At 40.0% G+C, this 16,987-nt stretch overlaps 1 protein-coding gene across 2 annotated transcripts in view; it reads left to right on the plus strand.

The window, feature by feature from the left end:
• TDRD5 (tudor domain containing 5) overlaps window positions 1-3,797 on the plus strand; it is a gene marked incomplete at both ends in the record, with an annotated part of 46,574 nt that extends 42,777 nt beyond the window's left edge. For both annotated transcript variants that reach the window (XM_081111896.1, XM_081111897.1), the window contains one exon: window positions 3,550-3,797. In XM_081111896.1, coding sequence (XP_080968022.1) covers window positions 3,550-3,797 — 248 coding nt within the window. The remainder of the gene's footprint in view (window positions 1-3,549) is intronic.
• Between the last annotated feature and the right edge of the window lie 13,190 nt (window positions 3,798-16,987).

The following is a 16,987-nucleotide window of genomic DNA, read 5'->3' on the forward strand; positions in this document are numbered from 1 at the left end:
TCCCGCCTTCTTTTACTCCGTTTTCACGTTACACATGTGATAGACCGCTTGATGTTGTTCCACAGCTCACTAATACACCTTCTTTTTCCCCAGTCTTTCCTTCCTGTGTTTCATTTTGGATAGATTGTATTACTATGTCTTCAAGTGTACTAACTTTTTCTTGTTCCATGTGTTATATGTTCTTTTCCCATTCAATATATTTTTCATCTGAGAAACTATGTTTTTCATCCCTAGAGGTTTGGTTTGGATCTTTTTTATATCTTCCATTTTTCTCCTCATCATAGTCATATTTTTCCTCTGCCTTCTTGAAAACTTGGCATTTCCGTATAACAGCTATTGTCATATCCTTGTCTTACGATTCTAGCATATATATCATTTCTGCATTCTGGTATCTCTATCATTTTTTTTAATCAGCCTGTATTGGTTGATTTTTCTCCTGATACTAGGTCATTTTTTTTTTATTAGTTAAGGTATTACAAATGTGTCCACATCCCCCCCATTAACCCCCAACCTCCCCCCCACACACAAACTCATGCTCCCATCCCCCTGTTGTCCATGTCCATTGGTTTGGCTTATATACATGTATACAAGTCCTTCGGTTGATCTCTTCCCCTTACCCCCGCCCTCCCCTACTTTCCTTCTGGGGATTGATAGCCTGATCGCTGTTTCTCAGTCTTTGGGTCCGTCCCTTTTCATCAGTCTATGTTGTTCTCTATAATCCACAAATGAGTGAGATCATGTGGTATTTATCTTTCTCTGACTGGCTTATTTCACTTAGCATAATGCTCTCCAGTTCCATCCATGATGTTGCAAAAGGCAAGAGTTCCTTTTTTTTTTTACTGCAGCGTAGTATTCCATTGTGTAGATGTACCACAGTTTTCTAATCCACTCATCTGCTGATGGGCACTTAGGCTGTTTCCAAATCTTTACTAGGTCATTTTTTCTGCTTCTTTGCATAACTGTTAATTTTTTATTGGATGGTAGACACTATTAATTTTACATTGTGGCCAGATGACTGCTTGGCCTGAGACTCAAAGAGACCTCTTGTAGACTGCCAGCTGCTTCTCTGTCCATCTCTGATACTTTCCTCCCAAATTCCAGACTCGGTCTTCTGAGCCCAGTAAGACCTCCAGCCTCAGTTTGGATTCTTCCTCCTGTACTGCAGCCTGGAAGCCATCTCCAGTGAGCTGAGGCACTTACTGGGCTCACTTTGTTTTCTCACCTCCTCTTCGGGATCTCTGTCCTGCACATTTGTTGTTCAGGTCTGAAAGCTGTTTTTTCCTATATTTTGTTCAGTTCTCCAGTTGTTTAAAGCAGGAAATTTGTTTTTCAATCCTTGTTAAATTAGCATCATGTCTGGAAACAGAAGTTTTGCTGCTCTTTTAAATTTTTGATCACGTGACCCTGCTTTTGGAAACCTGAGCTCACCGAAGACCTCCTGTCAAACCACATTATTGCATTAGAACACACCATCTTTTTCCTCTCTTGTGGGCATCAATTATAGTTTTAATGATTGCAGTTTTACTTTTTAGAATAACATGTCAAATCTTGAATATAATTAATTAATCAGAAATGTATGGAACATATACCACATGCTACTACTGTAGCTAGTGCTAAAGATGCAGAAGTGAATAAAATACTGGATTATACCTGCTATTTTCTCTGATTTTTTAAATTATTATTATTTTTAAAAATATATCTTTATTGATTTCAGTGAGGGAGGGAGAGGGAGAGAGAGATAGAAACATCAATGATGAGAGAGAATCATTGATTGGCTGCCTTCTGCATGCCCCCACCAGGGATCAAGCCCGCAACCCGGGCATATGCCTGTGGCCGGAATCAAACCTGGGACCCTTCAGTCCACAGGCTGACGCTTTATCCACTGAGTAAACAGGGCTTCTCTGAATTTTTTTTAAAAAATCTCTGTTTTTAAGGTATAGAGCAGTGCTTTCAAAATGTAGTCAGCATACTGATGCCAGTGTGTGAAATGTTTATATAGTGGACTGCACAATAGAGCATTGTCTAGCTCACGTAGATTTTTATTTTTCTAAAGCAGGGCTTTCTTAAAGGAAGCAGAATGCTGGAAAAAGCTACTTCTCTCATGGTAGGCAAGTAATAAGTACTTCATAGAGCAGCTACTTTTAGTAGAACTGTCTAGAGTACACATGTGGGAATGCCTAGCATTCCCTTTTTTGGATATTGGAACTCTGAAAAATATGAGTTCCCAGCAATTTATTTCATTTAAAAGGCCCAGCCCTCCCCTCCCCTCCCCTCCCCTCCCCTCCCCTCCCCTCCCCTTTCCTTCCCTCCTTTGCATGGATTTGTGCACCTGTGGGGTCCCTCGGCCTGGCCTGCGCCCTCTTGCAATTCGGACCCCTCGGGGGATGTCGGAGGTCCGGTGCACAGACCGAAACCAGCAGTCTGACATCCCCTAAGGGGTCCAGGAGTGCGAGAGGGCATTCTGCAAAGTTGCTGTCACTCAGCAGCTCCTGCGTTGAGCATCTATCCCAGCCGTGGGCAAACTATGGCCCGCGGGCCAGATCCAGCCCGTTTGAAATGAATAAAACTAAAAAAAAAAAGGGCCGTACCCTTTTATGTAATGATGTTTACTTTGAATTTATATTAGTTCACACAAACACTCCATCCATGCTTTTGTTCCGGCCCTCCGGTCCAGTTTAAGAACCCATTGTGGCCCTCGAATCAAAAAGTTTGCCCACCCCTTACCCCCTGGTGGTCAGTGCATGTCATAGCTACCAGATGGTCAGCCGGTCGGCCAGTTGCTTAGGCTTTTATATATATAGATATATATAATTTTTCAACCACAGTTTACATTCAGTACCATTTCACACCAGTGTCAGATGTACCACAAAGTGGCCAGAACACCATGCACTCTACAGAGTGGTCCCTGCTGCCCTAAGCACCTGCCTGGCCCCACACCTCATTATCTCACCATCATTGACTATATTCTTCATGCTGCAATCCACATCTGTGTGATTAGTCTACAACTACCAATTTTTACTGCTTAATCCCTTCACCAAAAAGGTTCTTTCTTCTTAATTGAAACTAATTCCTAAAGAATTCATGTTATAGCTAATAACTGGTTTTTAGAACTTCATAGCAACCACAGTCTTGATCAGTTTTATTTTTACACTGCCACAGACTTGGAATTGGGACCGCTTTGGCAATAGACAATGCCCAGGAAAGGAAATAGGAACACTTCAGGACTCTTCCCTGGAATTGGAATTATATCCAATCTGTTTCATATGAGATGCCCTAGAAAGAAAATTTCCTTTTCTTGTTCAGGGTGCATTTTTTCTCTCTCTCTTTTTGCCCTCATCCAGACAGAAGTTTATCTCAAAGCATGATTCCTCATCCTCATTTCCTTTCCATTTGTTGATTAGTTTCTAAGTCTTATCCTCTCTGATTTGCCATTGGTTCTTATCACCACCTAACAGAAGATGTTTGTAACACACAGCAGAGATCTAGAATAGGAGAGAGAAGGTAGTATGAGAATCCCTTGAAAAGACTTGTGCTTTCTTTCTTTTTCAGTGGAAAGCTCTCCAGAGAGCCTAAAGAATGAAGATTTTTCTAGTAGCCATGCTATCACAGTGTTCAAAGATAAGAGCTATGGAGCCATGGACCAGCTCTCTTTGATTTTGTCTCCTGAGCACCAGATTTCTCAGAAATTCTACATTCCTCGAAGTACAGCCACTGCTGCCTTAGGAGCTGCTGCCCGGTTAGCCACATCCAGGAGCTTCCTACACTGGTACCCCAGTGTGAAAAGGATGGAGGCATGAGGGAGGGGAGGATGAAGGAAGGGAGGGAGGGAGCTGGGGAGAAAATAAACCCACTGCTTAGGGTTTGGTGATTTCCCAGGCCAAAAATAGGACATATTGAGACAAAATAGTATTTTGGTAGTTGAGGCCTTTGTCTCTCTGTGTGACTGTGTGTTATCTTTATTGTGCTAATAGTCCATTTTGTTGTGTAAGTATTGGTATTTATTGTTAAGTTTTTCATTGATGTTGTTTTTTATTCTGTATAGTTTTGTTCACCTTTGTTTAATGTAGTAGTTTAATGGAGTTTTTATATTTGTTGTTTCTTTATGTTGCTACATATAAATGTTTTTCTTATACATATCATGACTGATAAATGAAAACTGAAAAACTAATGTTTTGTGATCCATATTTAGTAAGATAAAAATTATCTCACATCTCTTTCTCCAGAAAAAGGATGTCTGAATCTTAAAGCTGCTTTTTCTATTCATTTGCAATCTTCTATATCAGAGAAAGAATTCAGGGCTTAAATTCTTACCATCTGTATTTCTTTGAAATACTAGGATCAATAAGAAAATTCACATATGAAGCTTTGGTTATGGAAATACTTTTACATAAAAAAAATTAAGCTGTCTCTCAGTATAGGCAATTCTTTGGAGACAAATGACTAAATTAGAGGCTGACTGTTGAAACTGAGCTGAGCCATTTCTGTAGTCATCACAGTTCCCAGGAGCCTTAAGGTCACAGTAGTTGAGTCGTGGTATTTAAGCATTTATATAACGTTATGTTCTCTGAAGTCCAGTTGTGTGAAATATTATATGACCTATTAAGCTCATAGTATAAACCATCAAGAGGAAAGAAAAGCTTTACAAAGGTGAAGTTAAAGAATCTGAATGATACTCATTTTTTGTGTGGTAAAATACCAGACTTATCTCCAAAATATAAAAACCCTATACTGAAGCATTTCTTTGACATGAAGTCAGAGAAAGAAGTGTGAGTTACTGACATGTAACTAGGTTCCCACTGCTTAGCCCTCTCCTACAGCCTCCTGTTTTAACATTAAACAGCAGAGCTGCCCCCTAGTTCCTTTCTCTCTTTCCACAATAAGGAATCTCTCCTCTTCCTTCTCGGCTACTTAATCAGCCGTGTCCACTGAGGAAGGGAGTGAGATGACAATGGATACGGAAATGCACTTAAATTTATAATCTTATTGGCTGAAATTTATTTCTTAGAAGTAAGTAATCATACAACAAAGTTAAACCCAGAGTCGCTAACTGCTGATAGTTTTTGGTTTAAGGACCTTTGAAAAAACATGTGTACTGCAATAAAATTTAAAAATCTAGATTCACCTTTAATTCCAGTTATCTCAGAGAATGATGATATGACAATTGACCCAAAAAATAGTAATCTGGAAACATCATTGATCCACTGGAAAGAACGGTTACTCATTTGGATTTTGTGATTTTATATCAAGACATTTTTTATTGGAGAAGACATTTGAAGAGTTACATGGAGGGTCAATAAATGGTCAATATGGCAGTTAAATAGCACATGTGATATTGTCATATGGACTGGAAAAGCTTTGTTTTTCCTGTAAGTTTAGGTAATTATTCACAAATTTATTTCTAAAGAAGAAAATTTATCTTAGAATTCTTTCTTTAAAGAAGAAACCAAGTTTGAGTAACATACTTCACTTCTCCAGATGGGCAGCCATTGGGTTTGTGGCCAGGTAAATTTGGTAGAAGCAATATTTACATTTTGAGTAATATTTACATTTTCCTCTGAAAATCATTCAGCTACCAGCAGGAACTCTGCCAATGCTGAGTAACCTGGCAGTGACTAATGTTACACTTTGCCAGTTAGATAGGGATTAGGGAACCCCTGTGTGAAGGCTCTTTGAGAATCCTATCCAACTGCAAATGCCCTGATAGAGAAGAACCATTTAGACAGTGCCATCTCACCCTGTCTGTCAACACACTTAGAAACCCATTTAATAATTAATAGTTAACATCCTGCTTGAGTTAGCAGAGTGAAGAACGGACCTTTGAGTGGCTTTTTACTTTGACCACTTAGCTTTGACTAGGACAGCCAGTCTGCCTATCCGTTTAACCTGTCTTCTCCCAAAAGGTGGGCTTTGTTTGGTAGTTAAAGCATGAAACAAATTTAATAGGTCATTCGAAGATGAGTAAATAGGTCTCTGTTTAATTGAAACAGCACAAAGAACTGTTCAGAAGATAGGTAGATGCTCCGTGGTTTAGGGTTAAATTGTATTTTATTGTTAAAAGATGGGTTGACATTTACTGTCCTTAGAATAGCCCCCCCTTCCCACATATTTGGTGTTAAGGATCTATTAGAAATAATGGAGGTCCCCAAGAAATGTTGGCTGGGAAGTAGGAGCTGGAGGTGTGTGAGAGGGAATGGGGGTGAGAACATACAGGAAATTCCTGGTTATAAACTCTTTAGTAGTGGGAGAGGGAGTGGCTTTACTGACAGACCTCAACTTTTGACTCCAGTGGCTTGTCACCAATACCCCTCTTCCTTCTAAAAACACGTGGGGTATCAAAAAAAGGGGTCATTCCAGCTACTGCCAACCATGCCTCTTCCCTCTGAGCCTCACACATTGAGGTGCCAGTTGTCCATTTCAAGGGGGATAACTAGAAGCTTCAGCCTGCAGTCAGACTATGTCTGAGAGATTTAGGATTATAGAAATTTGATCTAGAAGGGATCTTAGATGAGGAAATTTGAAGCCTAGAAAGACTGGCCTCCAGTCACACTGCTTAAATTCTCATGTCTACTGACTCCTAGCTCAGTGCCCTCTCCACAGGAAAATAGTGTAACTCTCTCTTGTGAAATTGAAATGATTTGGTGCTAGAAGACAGTGTGTCGTAGGTACATCCAGAAGAAAGGTGGTCCTGGTAGCTGAAGAAACACCCCTGGTTTTGGAAGGAAGGGCAGGGTGGATTTGCTGAGAGCTCATTCTTGAACATGGATAGCTTAAATAGCAGTGGGCCAGTTCTACTGAAGAACCTGGAAGGGGCCCGGCTGGCATGGCTCAGTGGTTGAGTGTCTACCTATGAACCAGGAGGTCACTGTCGATTCCTGGTCAGGGCACATGCCTGGATTGTGGGTCTCATCCCCAGTAGGGGGCGTGCGCGTGCAGGAGGCAGCTGATAGATGATTCTCATCATTGATTGATGTTTCTATTTCTCTCTTCCTCTCCCTTCTTCTCTGAAATCAATAAAAATGTATTTTTTTAAAAAGAACCTGGCAGGGGGCATTGAAGGGATGAGAAACCAACATCTTACAAAGCCATCTTCCTGAAGCTTCCTATTAATGTTTATACTGTGTGGCAAGGCTTTTCTAACAAACTTCTGATGTCTTTTCAGACTTAAATTCGTCATGTTTATATATATGCCACAGACAGTATTATTCATAATTTTGCAGGAGTCATCATTAACCAGCGGTTCTCAACCTGTGGGTCGCGACCCCTTTGGCAGTCGAACGACCCTTTCACAGGGGTCGCCTAAGACCATCCTGCATATCAGATATTTACATTATGATTCATAGCAGTAGCAACATTACAGTTAGGAAGTAGCAACGAAAATTTTTTTTTTTGTCTTTTTTTTTTGCAACGAAAATAATTTTATGGTTGGGTCACAACATGAGGAACTGTATTTAAAGGGCCAGAAGGTTGAGAACCACTAAGACATTTAAAAATTTCATTTCCAATAGCCCACTCAGATCTTGATGTGTTCCAAGGCGCATATCAACTAAATCTGTTTACTTTGAACTGAGCCCTATTCATTTGTCTCATACAGTTAGTCAGCAGTCAACCTACTAAGTTTTTGGAATCATCCAATTGGAACCAGAATGTGTAAACTCTGCTATTTGAACCACGTACACAGAAACTGTTTTAACTTCGCAGTCAAGGACTGCTCTGATATTTGGAACCATGACTGATTGGTGTGCCACTTTTCACATGAAATTCCTTGATCTGCCCCAAAACTGAGTAGAGAATTTACACACAGCTAAATTTTCTTGGTGGTAAACATAGTTTTCAGGAAATGCTTTTAGCTTCTGTTTTATTTTAAATTTTGTTTTATATTATTGTTAAATTTTTTAAAAAAATATTTTCCTGTGGAGAAGGCACTGAGCTAGGAGTCAGCAGATATGGGAATTTAAGCAGTGTGAGTGGAGGCAAGTCAGTCCTTTAAAAATATTTTTTAATTTATGGAAAAATGGTCATACAACAATGTGTTTAATATTCTTGATGCAATTTAGATAAATCGGTGAGGAAACCAAATTCATGAATCTCTGCTCTCTAAACGTTTGTTATAGAACAAACAGTTACTGGGATTAAGGAATTATTATTAACCTAATCTTTGGCGTTTGTAACAGCATTTTGCTTGCTTTATTTAAATATTTATGAAGTTGGAATTTGTTTCGTCAATAGTGTCTAGGCTGTTTGTTTTTTAATTAGCTTTTTTGTTGTGATGATTCTGCAGAAATGAAAACTTCTTTTAAATATGTGACTGAAAGAACTTGAGTAAAATACAAAATTTCCTTGTGTAGTTGTGAAAACAGAGATTTGATATTCTTCTTGACTAAAATATTTGTCTTCATTTTTGGCACAACCTCTTTATTCTTACTTTAGCCTTTGTAAACCTTTGCTATATTGTAAATAAATACCTTTATTCCATGAAGCTGGAAATTAACTTGCACCGGAGCCACTTCTTAAATATCTGACAGTTACCTTTCTAAGACTTGTTTTCTTATGTTTATAGGAACATATCAAACCCTTATAAGCCATCTTCTGGTTTCTTAAATTCTTAAATCACTGAATACCAGTCCTCATCGCATCTTGTGGCTGCGTTGCCTTGATTTCCTGAAGCCACATTCAGAGCCTTTGCTGCAATAATTCTTCTGCCTAAAGCAGATTATTTACTGGTGGTCCTCAGACTCCTCTCAGGTGACATTTCCTACAAACTTTTCTTTCATCTGTCATCCCACTGTACTCTTAAGTAGAAACCAAAGACAGCTAAGTTCATAACTTACTAGAAAAATTACTTCTTGACAAAGCATACTATTAGTGTAGTGTTGATATTTATGGAAAGCCTCCTCTTATACCACACATGAAAATATCTGTCAGTTAAATAAAACTTTATTATTTAGGATACTATTAGGCAAAGCATATTCCTGAGGGATTTTCCGTATTTCCTCCTCACAATATGTTTCCCCTTTGCTTAGCAGAATGAAACTTAAGCAAAGATACATGATATGGGCTAGAAGAGCCAAAGGTTTATCCTTTTGTGAATTTTAAAAGTAACAGTGTTCCTGTACTGACCTGGAGTAGTGCAGATAAACAAATTGAGAGTAGAGGGGTGGAACATTTGGTTGTAACATCTCACATTTTAGGCAGTGGAACATCTATTATGATCAAGTAGACAGAATGGCTTTTTCTTTTTTTTCTTCTTTTTTAAAAAATATATTTTATTGATTTTTTACAGAGAGGAAGGGAGAGGGGACAGAGAGCTAGAAACATCGATCAGCTGCCTCCTGCACACCTCCCACCGGGGATGCGCCCACAACCAAGGTACATGCCCTTGGCCGGAATCGAACCCGTGACCCTTCAATCCCCAGGCTGACGCTCCATCCACTGAGCCAAACTGGTCAGGGCAGAATGGCTTTTTCAACAATCTTTTCTTCAATTGATGCAGATTTATGTTTGCTAAACTTTTTAGGTTCAAAAACATAACTCCACCAAAACCTTTTGGTCCTTATCTAGTTTCTACTTGGAATTGGTCCATTTGTTGACTTTACCAGGATTCATGAGACTCAGCGAAGTTGCCTCAAAAACTTGATTTAAGAGAAAAATGGTGAGTTTAACAACAATAGTCAAATCAGTTGTAGAAAACACCATGTAATTATCAGTACTGGCTTTACTTAGGATCTTTTCAGACTTACAGTCATTCAACATATTGGAGAAATCAATTTGTGGTGTCAAACCTAGAGTTCTATGGAATTTTTGCCAAGTCTCTCAGCTAAGTTGAAGGAAACTCATGCTCACAGTTCCTTCTTTGTCCTTGGACCAGATCATAAACATGGGATACTCCTGAGATAGAGTCCTGTTAAAGACCATGTGCTTGCGCAACTTGGTAGAGCCCTCTATTTGTCATGAATTTAATATTTAACAATTTCCAAGTTCTGTATGCTATGGGGAGTGATCCCTAACCTTTTGTGGGGTCATTTGCTTTATTTGAAATAAATGTCAGACACTGAGGACTGTCTCCCCAGAAAGCACGTGTTCATACACATTGTTCCCTAATTTTAGGAGTCCATGACTCCAGAAACCCTCCTTACACTTTCTTGAACAGAAAAAAAGTGAGAAAAATCTTCTTCCTCCCCTGTCCCATCTCTACCCCTGTATTCCCTGCCACCACCCACCAGTTGCCTCAGATACAAACCCAGGAGTGGAACCATCCGTGACCACTCCCTGCCCTGCATTGCCATGCTCCAATCAGATTCTACCTCCTGAGTACCTCATAGTCCACCTGTTTTCCTGCAGACCTGCTGCCACTAACGTAGGCCAAGCCACCTTCGTGTCTTTTCTGGCACAAAGTAGAATTTCAGTCAGTCTTATTGAGTGAATGAATAAGTAAACAGGACAAAGAATAAGATACAAATAAGGTTCATTGAAACCTTGATCTCTTTTCTACATTGCTATGTTCTGGATATAAAACAGGCTTCGTTGGGAAGAGTTAATTGCACACGAGCAAACAGCATCCCATTTAAACTTTGCATTTAGAATTAAAGAGCGTGCCCCCCAGGTAAGAACTGAGCAGGAGGACTGGAAATATTTGCCGAGGTTATTCTTTTGCACAAACCACATTTGATTGTTTTTCTAGTTTGGTTTGTAAAAGAAAGTATTAAAGAAAAAAAGCAGTTCGACATTTGCAGGTTCTCAACAATCAGGCTCTCACCCTCCTTTCGAAAAGTTTGATTTACCAAATTGGCATCTTTTAGTTTATCAACTTTTATTTTTAAAATTTTGTTTTGTTCTAAAAGTCAAATGAAATAGCTTTTCTTTGGAGATTAGGTTTTTCTCTCACCTCACTGCCAGGTGGCGCTCTAGGACGAATTCTGGTGCCAAGCCCTGTGCTAAAATAAAATTCCTTTCCTTGAAATATTCAGTTTCATGGCCCTGTAGTTTCAGAGTTGTAAATGGAACTTGGAATTCACTTCATCTAACCTCTCTGTACTTGAAAAACAAGGTAAGTGACATTAGTGAATCCTGTGGGAAGTAAGGGTCTTAGAGTAATTTGAAGTTTCTCCTAATTTAACCCTACTGGAAGCTGCCACAAAGCTTTCTGTGTTTACAGAACTTAAACACTGTCTGTCTGTCTGTCTGTCTGTCTGTATTACATAAGGTGGTGGGGAAGCACCCACCAGCCCCTCATCATATTCGGAAGCTACAGCGACTAAGTCTATCTTGCTCCACTGAGGAAGTTCAAAGGGGAAAAGTCACCTTTCCATCGTTCTTTTGGACTTTCCAAGTCGATGTTTTTACCTCCTTTATAAGTTTCTGTTGTAGAGAAATGCAAAATTCTTACAATTTAAACACATTTTGAGTCTTTAGAAGGACTTTTTTTTTTTTTAATCTCTGGGTGTTAAATTTTGGGTGGTTGTATATTTTCTGGAGGAAAGTTCTTAGCCTCCTCAGATTCTCAAAAATGATTAAGAATGCCTGCAGGAATTCTGCACCCTGAGTTAATAAACCTCTACGCTTTCTGGGTTCTCTGGGAAGATGGAAAACAACTACTAACCTTTCTGACACACTTTCAAGTGAAGACAAGCAACTTCTGTGGTTCAGAGAGTGGGCTGAGCTCCCAACAAGATCTTGAGTCAGTTATGACCATCACTTGTGCACAGATTCACATATCACAAAGCAGCAGAGGCACTGCCATCACAAGGGAATGAGTTTAGGTCACATTAACACAAGGATAGTATCTAAGAGGGGAAGTTGTAAGTGCAGCACCCTGTTCACTTCTGGGTAGCAGTGCATTTACAAAAGAGGTAGACCAGCATGTATGAGAGAATTGGTTGGATATTAACAGCTTTTTTGAGTTCAGATAATGTGCCGCAAGTGGCTTGGAGATTATCTCAATCTTTCAACAACACCACGGGGTGGGTACTATTATTACTCCCATTTTACAGAAAAGGAAATTGAAGCACAGAAAGGTTAAGTGTCTTGCCCACACTATGACAAATTCATATTGTGTCATAATGTTAACAGTATATGCCATACCCTTTACATATTTTATTTAATTCTCACAGTGTCCCAGTTGCTATTCCTTTTTTTTACAAGAGGAGAAACTTAAGGCTGAGAAAATTAAGTAATTTACCCAAAGTCACATCTTTGGCAAAGACATAAAAGGCAGGAACTAAATACGTCTGGTTCCTCCCAAGGGTTGCCTGTATTGTCTCCCATTATGCTTCTTCTTTTCCCTCGTAAGCCCCCTCCAGTTTCACCAACGCCACTCCACCAAACGCGCTCCTGTTGCGGTCTCCGGTGACCTCCTGTTGCTGACTCCAAGAGGAAGCCCTCAGTCCTCGTCTCACCTGACCTGTCAGTAGTCTGGCAGATCTCCCCTTCAGGGACATCACCTTCTCCAGGGTTCCCTCCTGCTTGTGCTTGTTGGTCAGTCCTTCGCATCTCCTTTTCCGGCTCCTCCTCTTAGTGCAGGAGGGCAGCAGGTCTCGTCTATCGAGTTTCGCCAATCGCGTGGCTTTAATTGTCGTCTGCTGAAGATTCCATTTGTATCGCCAGCATGGACCTCTCTCCTGAACTCCGTAGTAAAATGCTTATTTGACCTCTTCACTCTGATGTCAAACTTAGCAGGTTCAACGTGGAGCTCCATATCCTCGTCCCATCTGCATCAGGCCACACCGCCTACAGTCTTCACTAACCCAGTTGATTGCAGCTCCCTCCATCGAACTACACAGCCAGAGTCCTCAGAGTTATCACTGCCTCTTCCCTTCCTCTCCTACTCCACACCCAGTCAGACAGGATATCCTGTTGGCTGTACCTTCAAAATGTATCTGGAATCTGGCCCCTTCTCTCCACCTGCACTCCTGCCGCTTGGTCTGAATCAACACCATCGTCTGGTGTCCCTGCTTCCTACATTGCTCTTTCACTTTTCCACAAAGCACCCCAGGAATCCGGCCTTTGCTCAGACCCTCCAAGGACTCCTGGTTTTACAGTGGCCTTCACGTGGCATTGCCAGATAAAATGCAAGATGGCCAGTTAAATTTTGGTTTCAGATAAACAGCAAATAGTTTTTTAGTATCTCTCATGCAATATTTGGGACACAGTTGTACTTTTAAAATATCTGAAATTCACATTTAACTGGGAATTCATATTTTTATTTGCTAAATCTGTCAACCCTACCGACAGGCCCAACATGATGTGTGCCCCCCATTATCTTCCTGACCTCACCTCCCACAATCTCTTCCTCACTCCCTTCCCTGCCCACACCGACCTTGCTTTCCTGGAGTCCAAACAGGCAGCTCCCACCCCTGGGCTTTGCCTTGGCTCTTCTCCCTCCAGTACCTGCATCTTCTCAGAGATGTCATTTTGGAAATTACTACTCATCCTGATCCCTCTTACTCACCTCTACTTTTTTTCCCATAGCACCTACTTTTAAGATACAATATAAATGTTTACTGTCTGTCTCCAACAACCACATTATAAATTCCACACGGCATGTGTTTTGTCCGTTTTGTTCATTATTGTATCCTCACGGACTAAAACAATAACACATAGGTACATGAGTAGTTGTTGAATGAGTGATTTCAAAAGCCTATGCTGCTTTCCACTGCATGATAGCCCCTCGGTTTCAACTTGTCTGATGACAAATATTTGAAGAACCTTAGCGAGCCTAATCCGGAGAGGAGATATTGGCCATGGTCGGGAGTGCACTTACCTCCCAGTTGTTATGGTCCTTCTGCTGGAACATTCTGGGTCAAGGCACGGGATTGACAGCGCCTCTCTGCCCAGGCAATTACCATGTTCCCAGACTCTCGGCATTACCTCCTAACATAAAACGTGTTTATTTTCTGTAGGACGGGCCCAATGCAAAACTCCAAGGGTATGAGAAGAAACGAGATCAGTCCTACCTAGAAAGACCTTACCGTGAGGTTGAGGTTCCTGCCTGTCTGATACAGTGAAAGGGAATTAATTGGACCTCTCTAGTCACAGTTGCCCCTTTCCAAAGAAAGCACTACAGCTTCCGATTCCCTCTGTATCTTGTCATCTCCCAGCCTCCCAGTCCCCTTTGTATCTTGTATCTCCCCCAGGAGATTTTTTCTACTCTGGTGAACCCCAAGAGAAAAGCAAAGTGAATAGTAAGCAGGGGCGGTGAGAAGAGCATCAGCTCTAACCTCCCTGTGACCCCAGTGCAGGAGCTCCGCAGAGATAAATTAAAGCAAGCCCAGGAAGCCTGCTGGCGTCCGTCTCGAATGACGCCAACAGGAAGGTGGAATGGGAGAGGGAGGATGTGTGAGTGTGCATATGGGCACAGAGAAGCAGATTTGCTGCTGAAAATCATTTCCCCCCACAACGTCTTAGGAGGGGGGAAAAAACATGTTTTGCCTGCGATGATAAACTTTACTCAATAGCCTTGTATAAATTTTCAACCCACCTTATTTCTGCACTACTGTGTTCCTGAATTATTGATTTGAGAAATTACCACCTTCATAGGCAATTGCTAAGTAGAAAAATCTAGGGCAGTTCACAGGCGTGTAGTAGTAACATGGCTACAATGCAGAAACTGGAAAACAGAGAGAGAAGCATCTTTGGCGGCAGATGGCTTTCTCTTCTTCCTTCCCCCGTCACTCTAGATGCACCTTGACATGTACTCGTCGCTAAATGAGAGGGCTGTCATCTTCTAACTCAGTGAACATTTACTGTGGGCCTGTGTGACGCAGGCTGTGCAGCTTCCTGTTCCCATGGTAAAAAGAGCTCATCCTTTACTAAAAGAAGGCAGCGCCTGTTGCAGCTGACCAGGCATAGAGGGGATAAACAGTAGCCCTGGGGATCAACTAGATGCCAGTAATGCCAGTAGCAAGAATTTGTTCTCTTTTCTTGTAAAAGTGACCAGATGTCTCAGGACACCTTTGGTGACAACCTGGGTTCTACAGGGAAATCCTATCCTTGGAGGATCTTATAAAGCAGGATCGTCCCAGCAAAATTGGGAGGGAGCCATGTTCATCCTCAGCATTCTCTGATTTTCATTTTCAGCTCTTTTCCCACTGACCTTGGTTCACTGTAGCCCATGACAAAGTTCCCCTGCCCTGTATCCATAGTTTATGTTTTTTGTTTGTGCATTTGTTACTTTTTTATTTTATATTCCATGAGTGGAATCATGTGGTTTTTGTCCTTTTCCGTTTGACTTATTCCACTTAGTATACTAGTAACACCCTTGAGATCCATCCATGTTGTCACAAATGACAATATTGCATCTTTTTATGGCTGAGTAGTATTCCATTGTATATAAGCACCTCATCTTCTTTATTCATTGATCTGTTGATGAACACTTAGGTTGTTTCTATATTTTGGCTATAGTAAATAATGCTGCTCTTAAAGAACATAGGGGTACATGAGAGCTTTTCAATTTAGTGTTATCATATTCTCTGAATTAATACCCAGAGAGGAATTACTGGATAATATAGTAGCTCTAAATCTTTGGAGGAATCTCCATACTGTTTTTCATAGTGGCTGTTCCAATTTACAGTCCCACCAATAAGGGTTCCCTTTTCTCCTCATCCTCTCTAACACTTGTTATTTCTTACTTGTTTTTATATTAGTCATTCTAACAGGTGTGAGGTGATAGCTTATTGTGGTATTGATTTCATTTCCCTAATAATTAGTGATATTGAACATCTTTTCATGTGCCTGTTTGCCATCTATATGCCTTCAATGGAAAAATTTTTATTCTGATCCTCTGACAATTTTTCAATTGTGTTGTTTGTTTTTTATTGTTGAATTATATAAGTTCTTTATATATTTTGGTTATTAAGCCTCTTATTGGAAATACCTTATGCAAATATATTTTCCCATTCAGTAGGTTGCCTTTTTGTTTTGTTGATGGTTTCCTTTGCTGTGTAAAACTTTTAGTTTGATATAGTCCCATTTGTTTGTTTATTTTTGTTTAACTTGCCCTTGGAGTCAAATTCACAAAAACACCACTAAGACCAATGTCAAAGGACACATTTTAACTTGAGGAATAGGCTGTAAGAGAAATATTTGTAGAAATAATGGCCAAAAACTTCCCAAATTTGATACAAAATAAAAACCAAATGGACTCTAATCAAATAAGCTCCAACACATCTACACCTAGACCAGCCGTGGGCAAACTATGGCCCGCAGGCCGGATCCGGCCCGTTTGAAATGAATAAAACTAAAAAAAAAGAGACCGTACCCTTTTATGTAATGATGTTTACTTTGAATTTATATTAGTTCACACAAACACTCCATCCATGCTTTTGTTCCAGCCCTCCGGTCCAGTTTAAGAACCCATTGTGGCCCTCGAGTCAAAAAGTTTGCCCACCCCTGACCTAGACACATCATAGTCAAGCTATCCAAAGATAAATAATATTGAAAGCAATAAGAGAAATAATTTATCACGTATGAGGAATACTCAAACAGCTTGTTTCTCATCAGAAACTATTGGGCAATGAGATGACCTATTCAAAATGCTGAAAGAAAAAGACTGTCAATAAAAAATTCTATAGCCATCAAAAATATCCTTCAAAAATGAGTGAGAAATTATGACATTCCAAAATAAGTTAAAAACTGAATTTATTATTAGCAGACTTGCTCTGTAAGAAATAATACAATGAGCCCTTTCATGCTGAAATGACATTAGACAGTAACTCAAATCCACATGAAGAAATAAAGAGCACTAGTAATGGTAACTACATAGGTAAATATATAAGATGGTAAAATATATTTTTATTTTAACTGTTTTTCTTCTGATTTAAAATACAAATGTATAAGGTAATAATTATAAATTTGTATTGATGGATATGTAATGTATAAAAATGTAATTTGTATGAAAATAGTAACATGAAAAAGGAGGGGAATGGCACCATATACAGTAGGAGAAACGGAACCAGTAGGACATTCATTCATTCATTCATTCATTCTGAGTTGG

This window comes from Myotis nattereri (assembly GCF_964212035.1).
Source record: "Myotis nattereri genome assembly, chromosome: 18".
Lineage (NCBI taxonomy): Eukaryota > Metazoa > Chordata > Mammalia > Chiroptera > Vespertilionidae > Myotis > Myotis nattereri.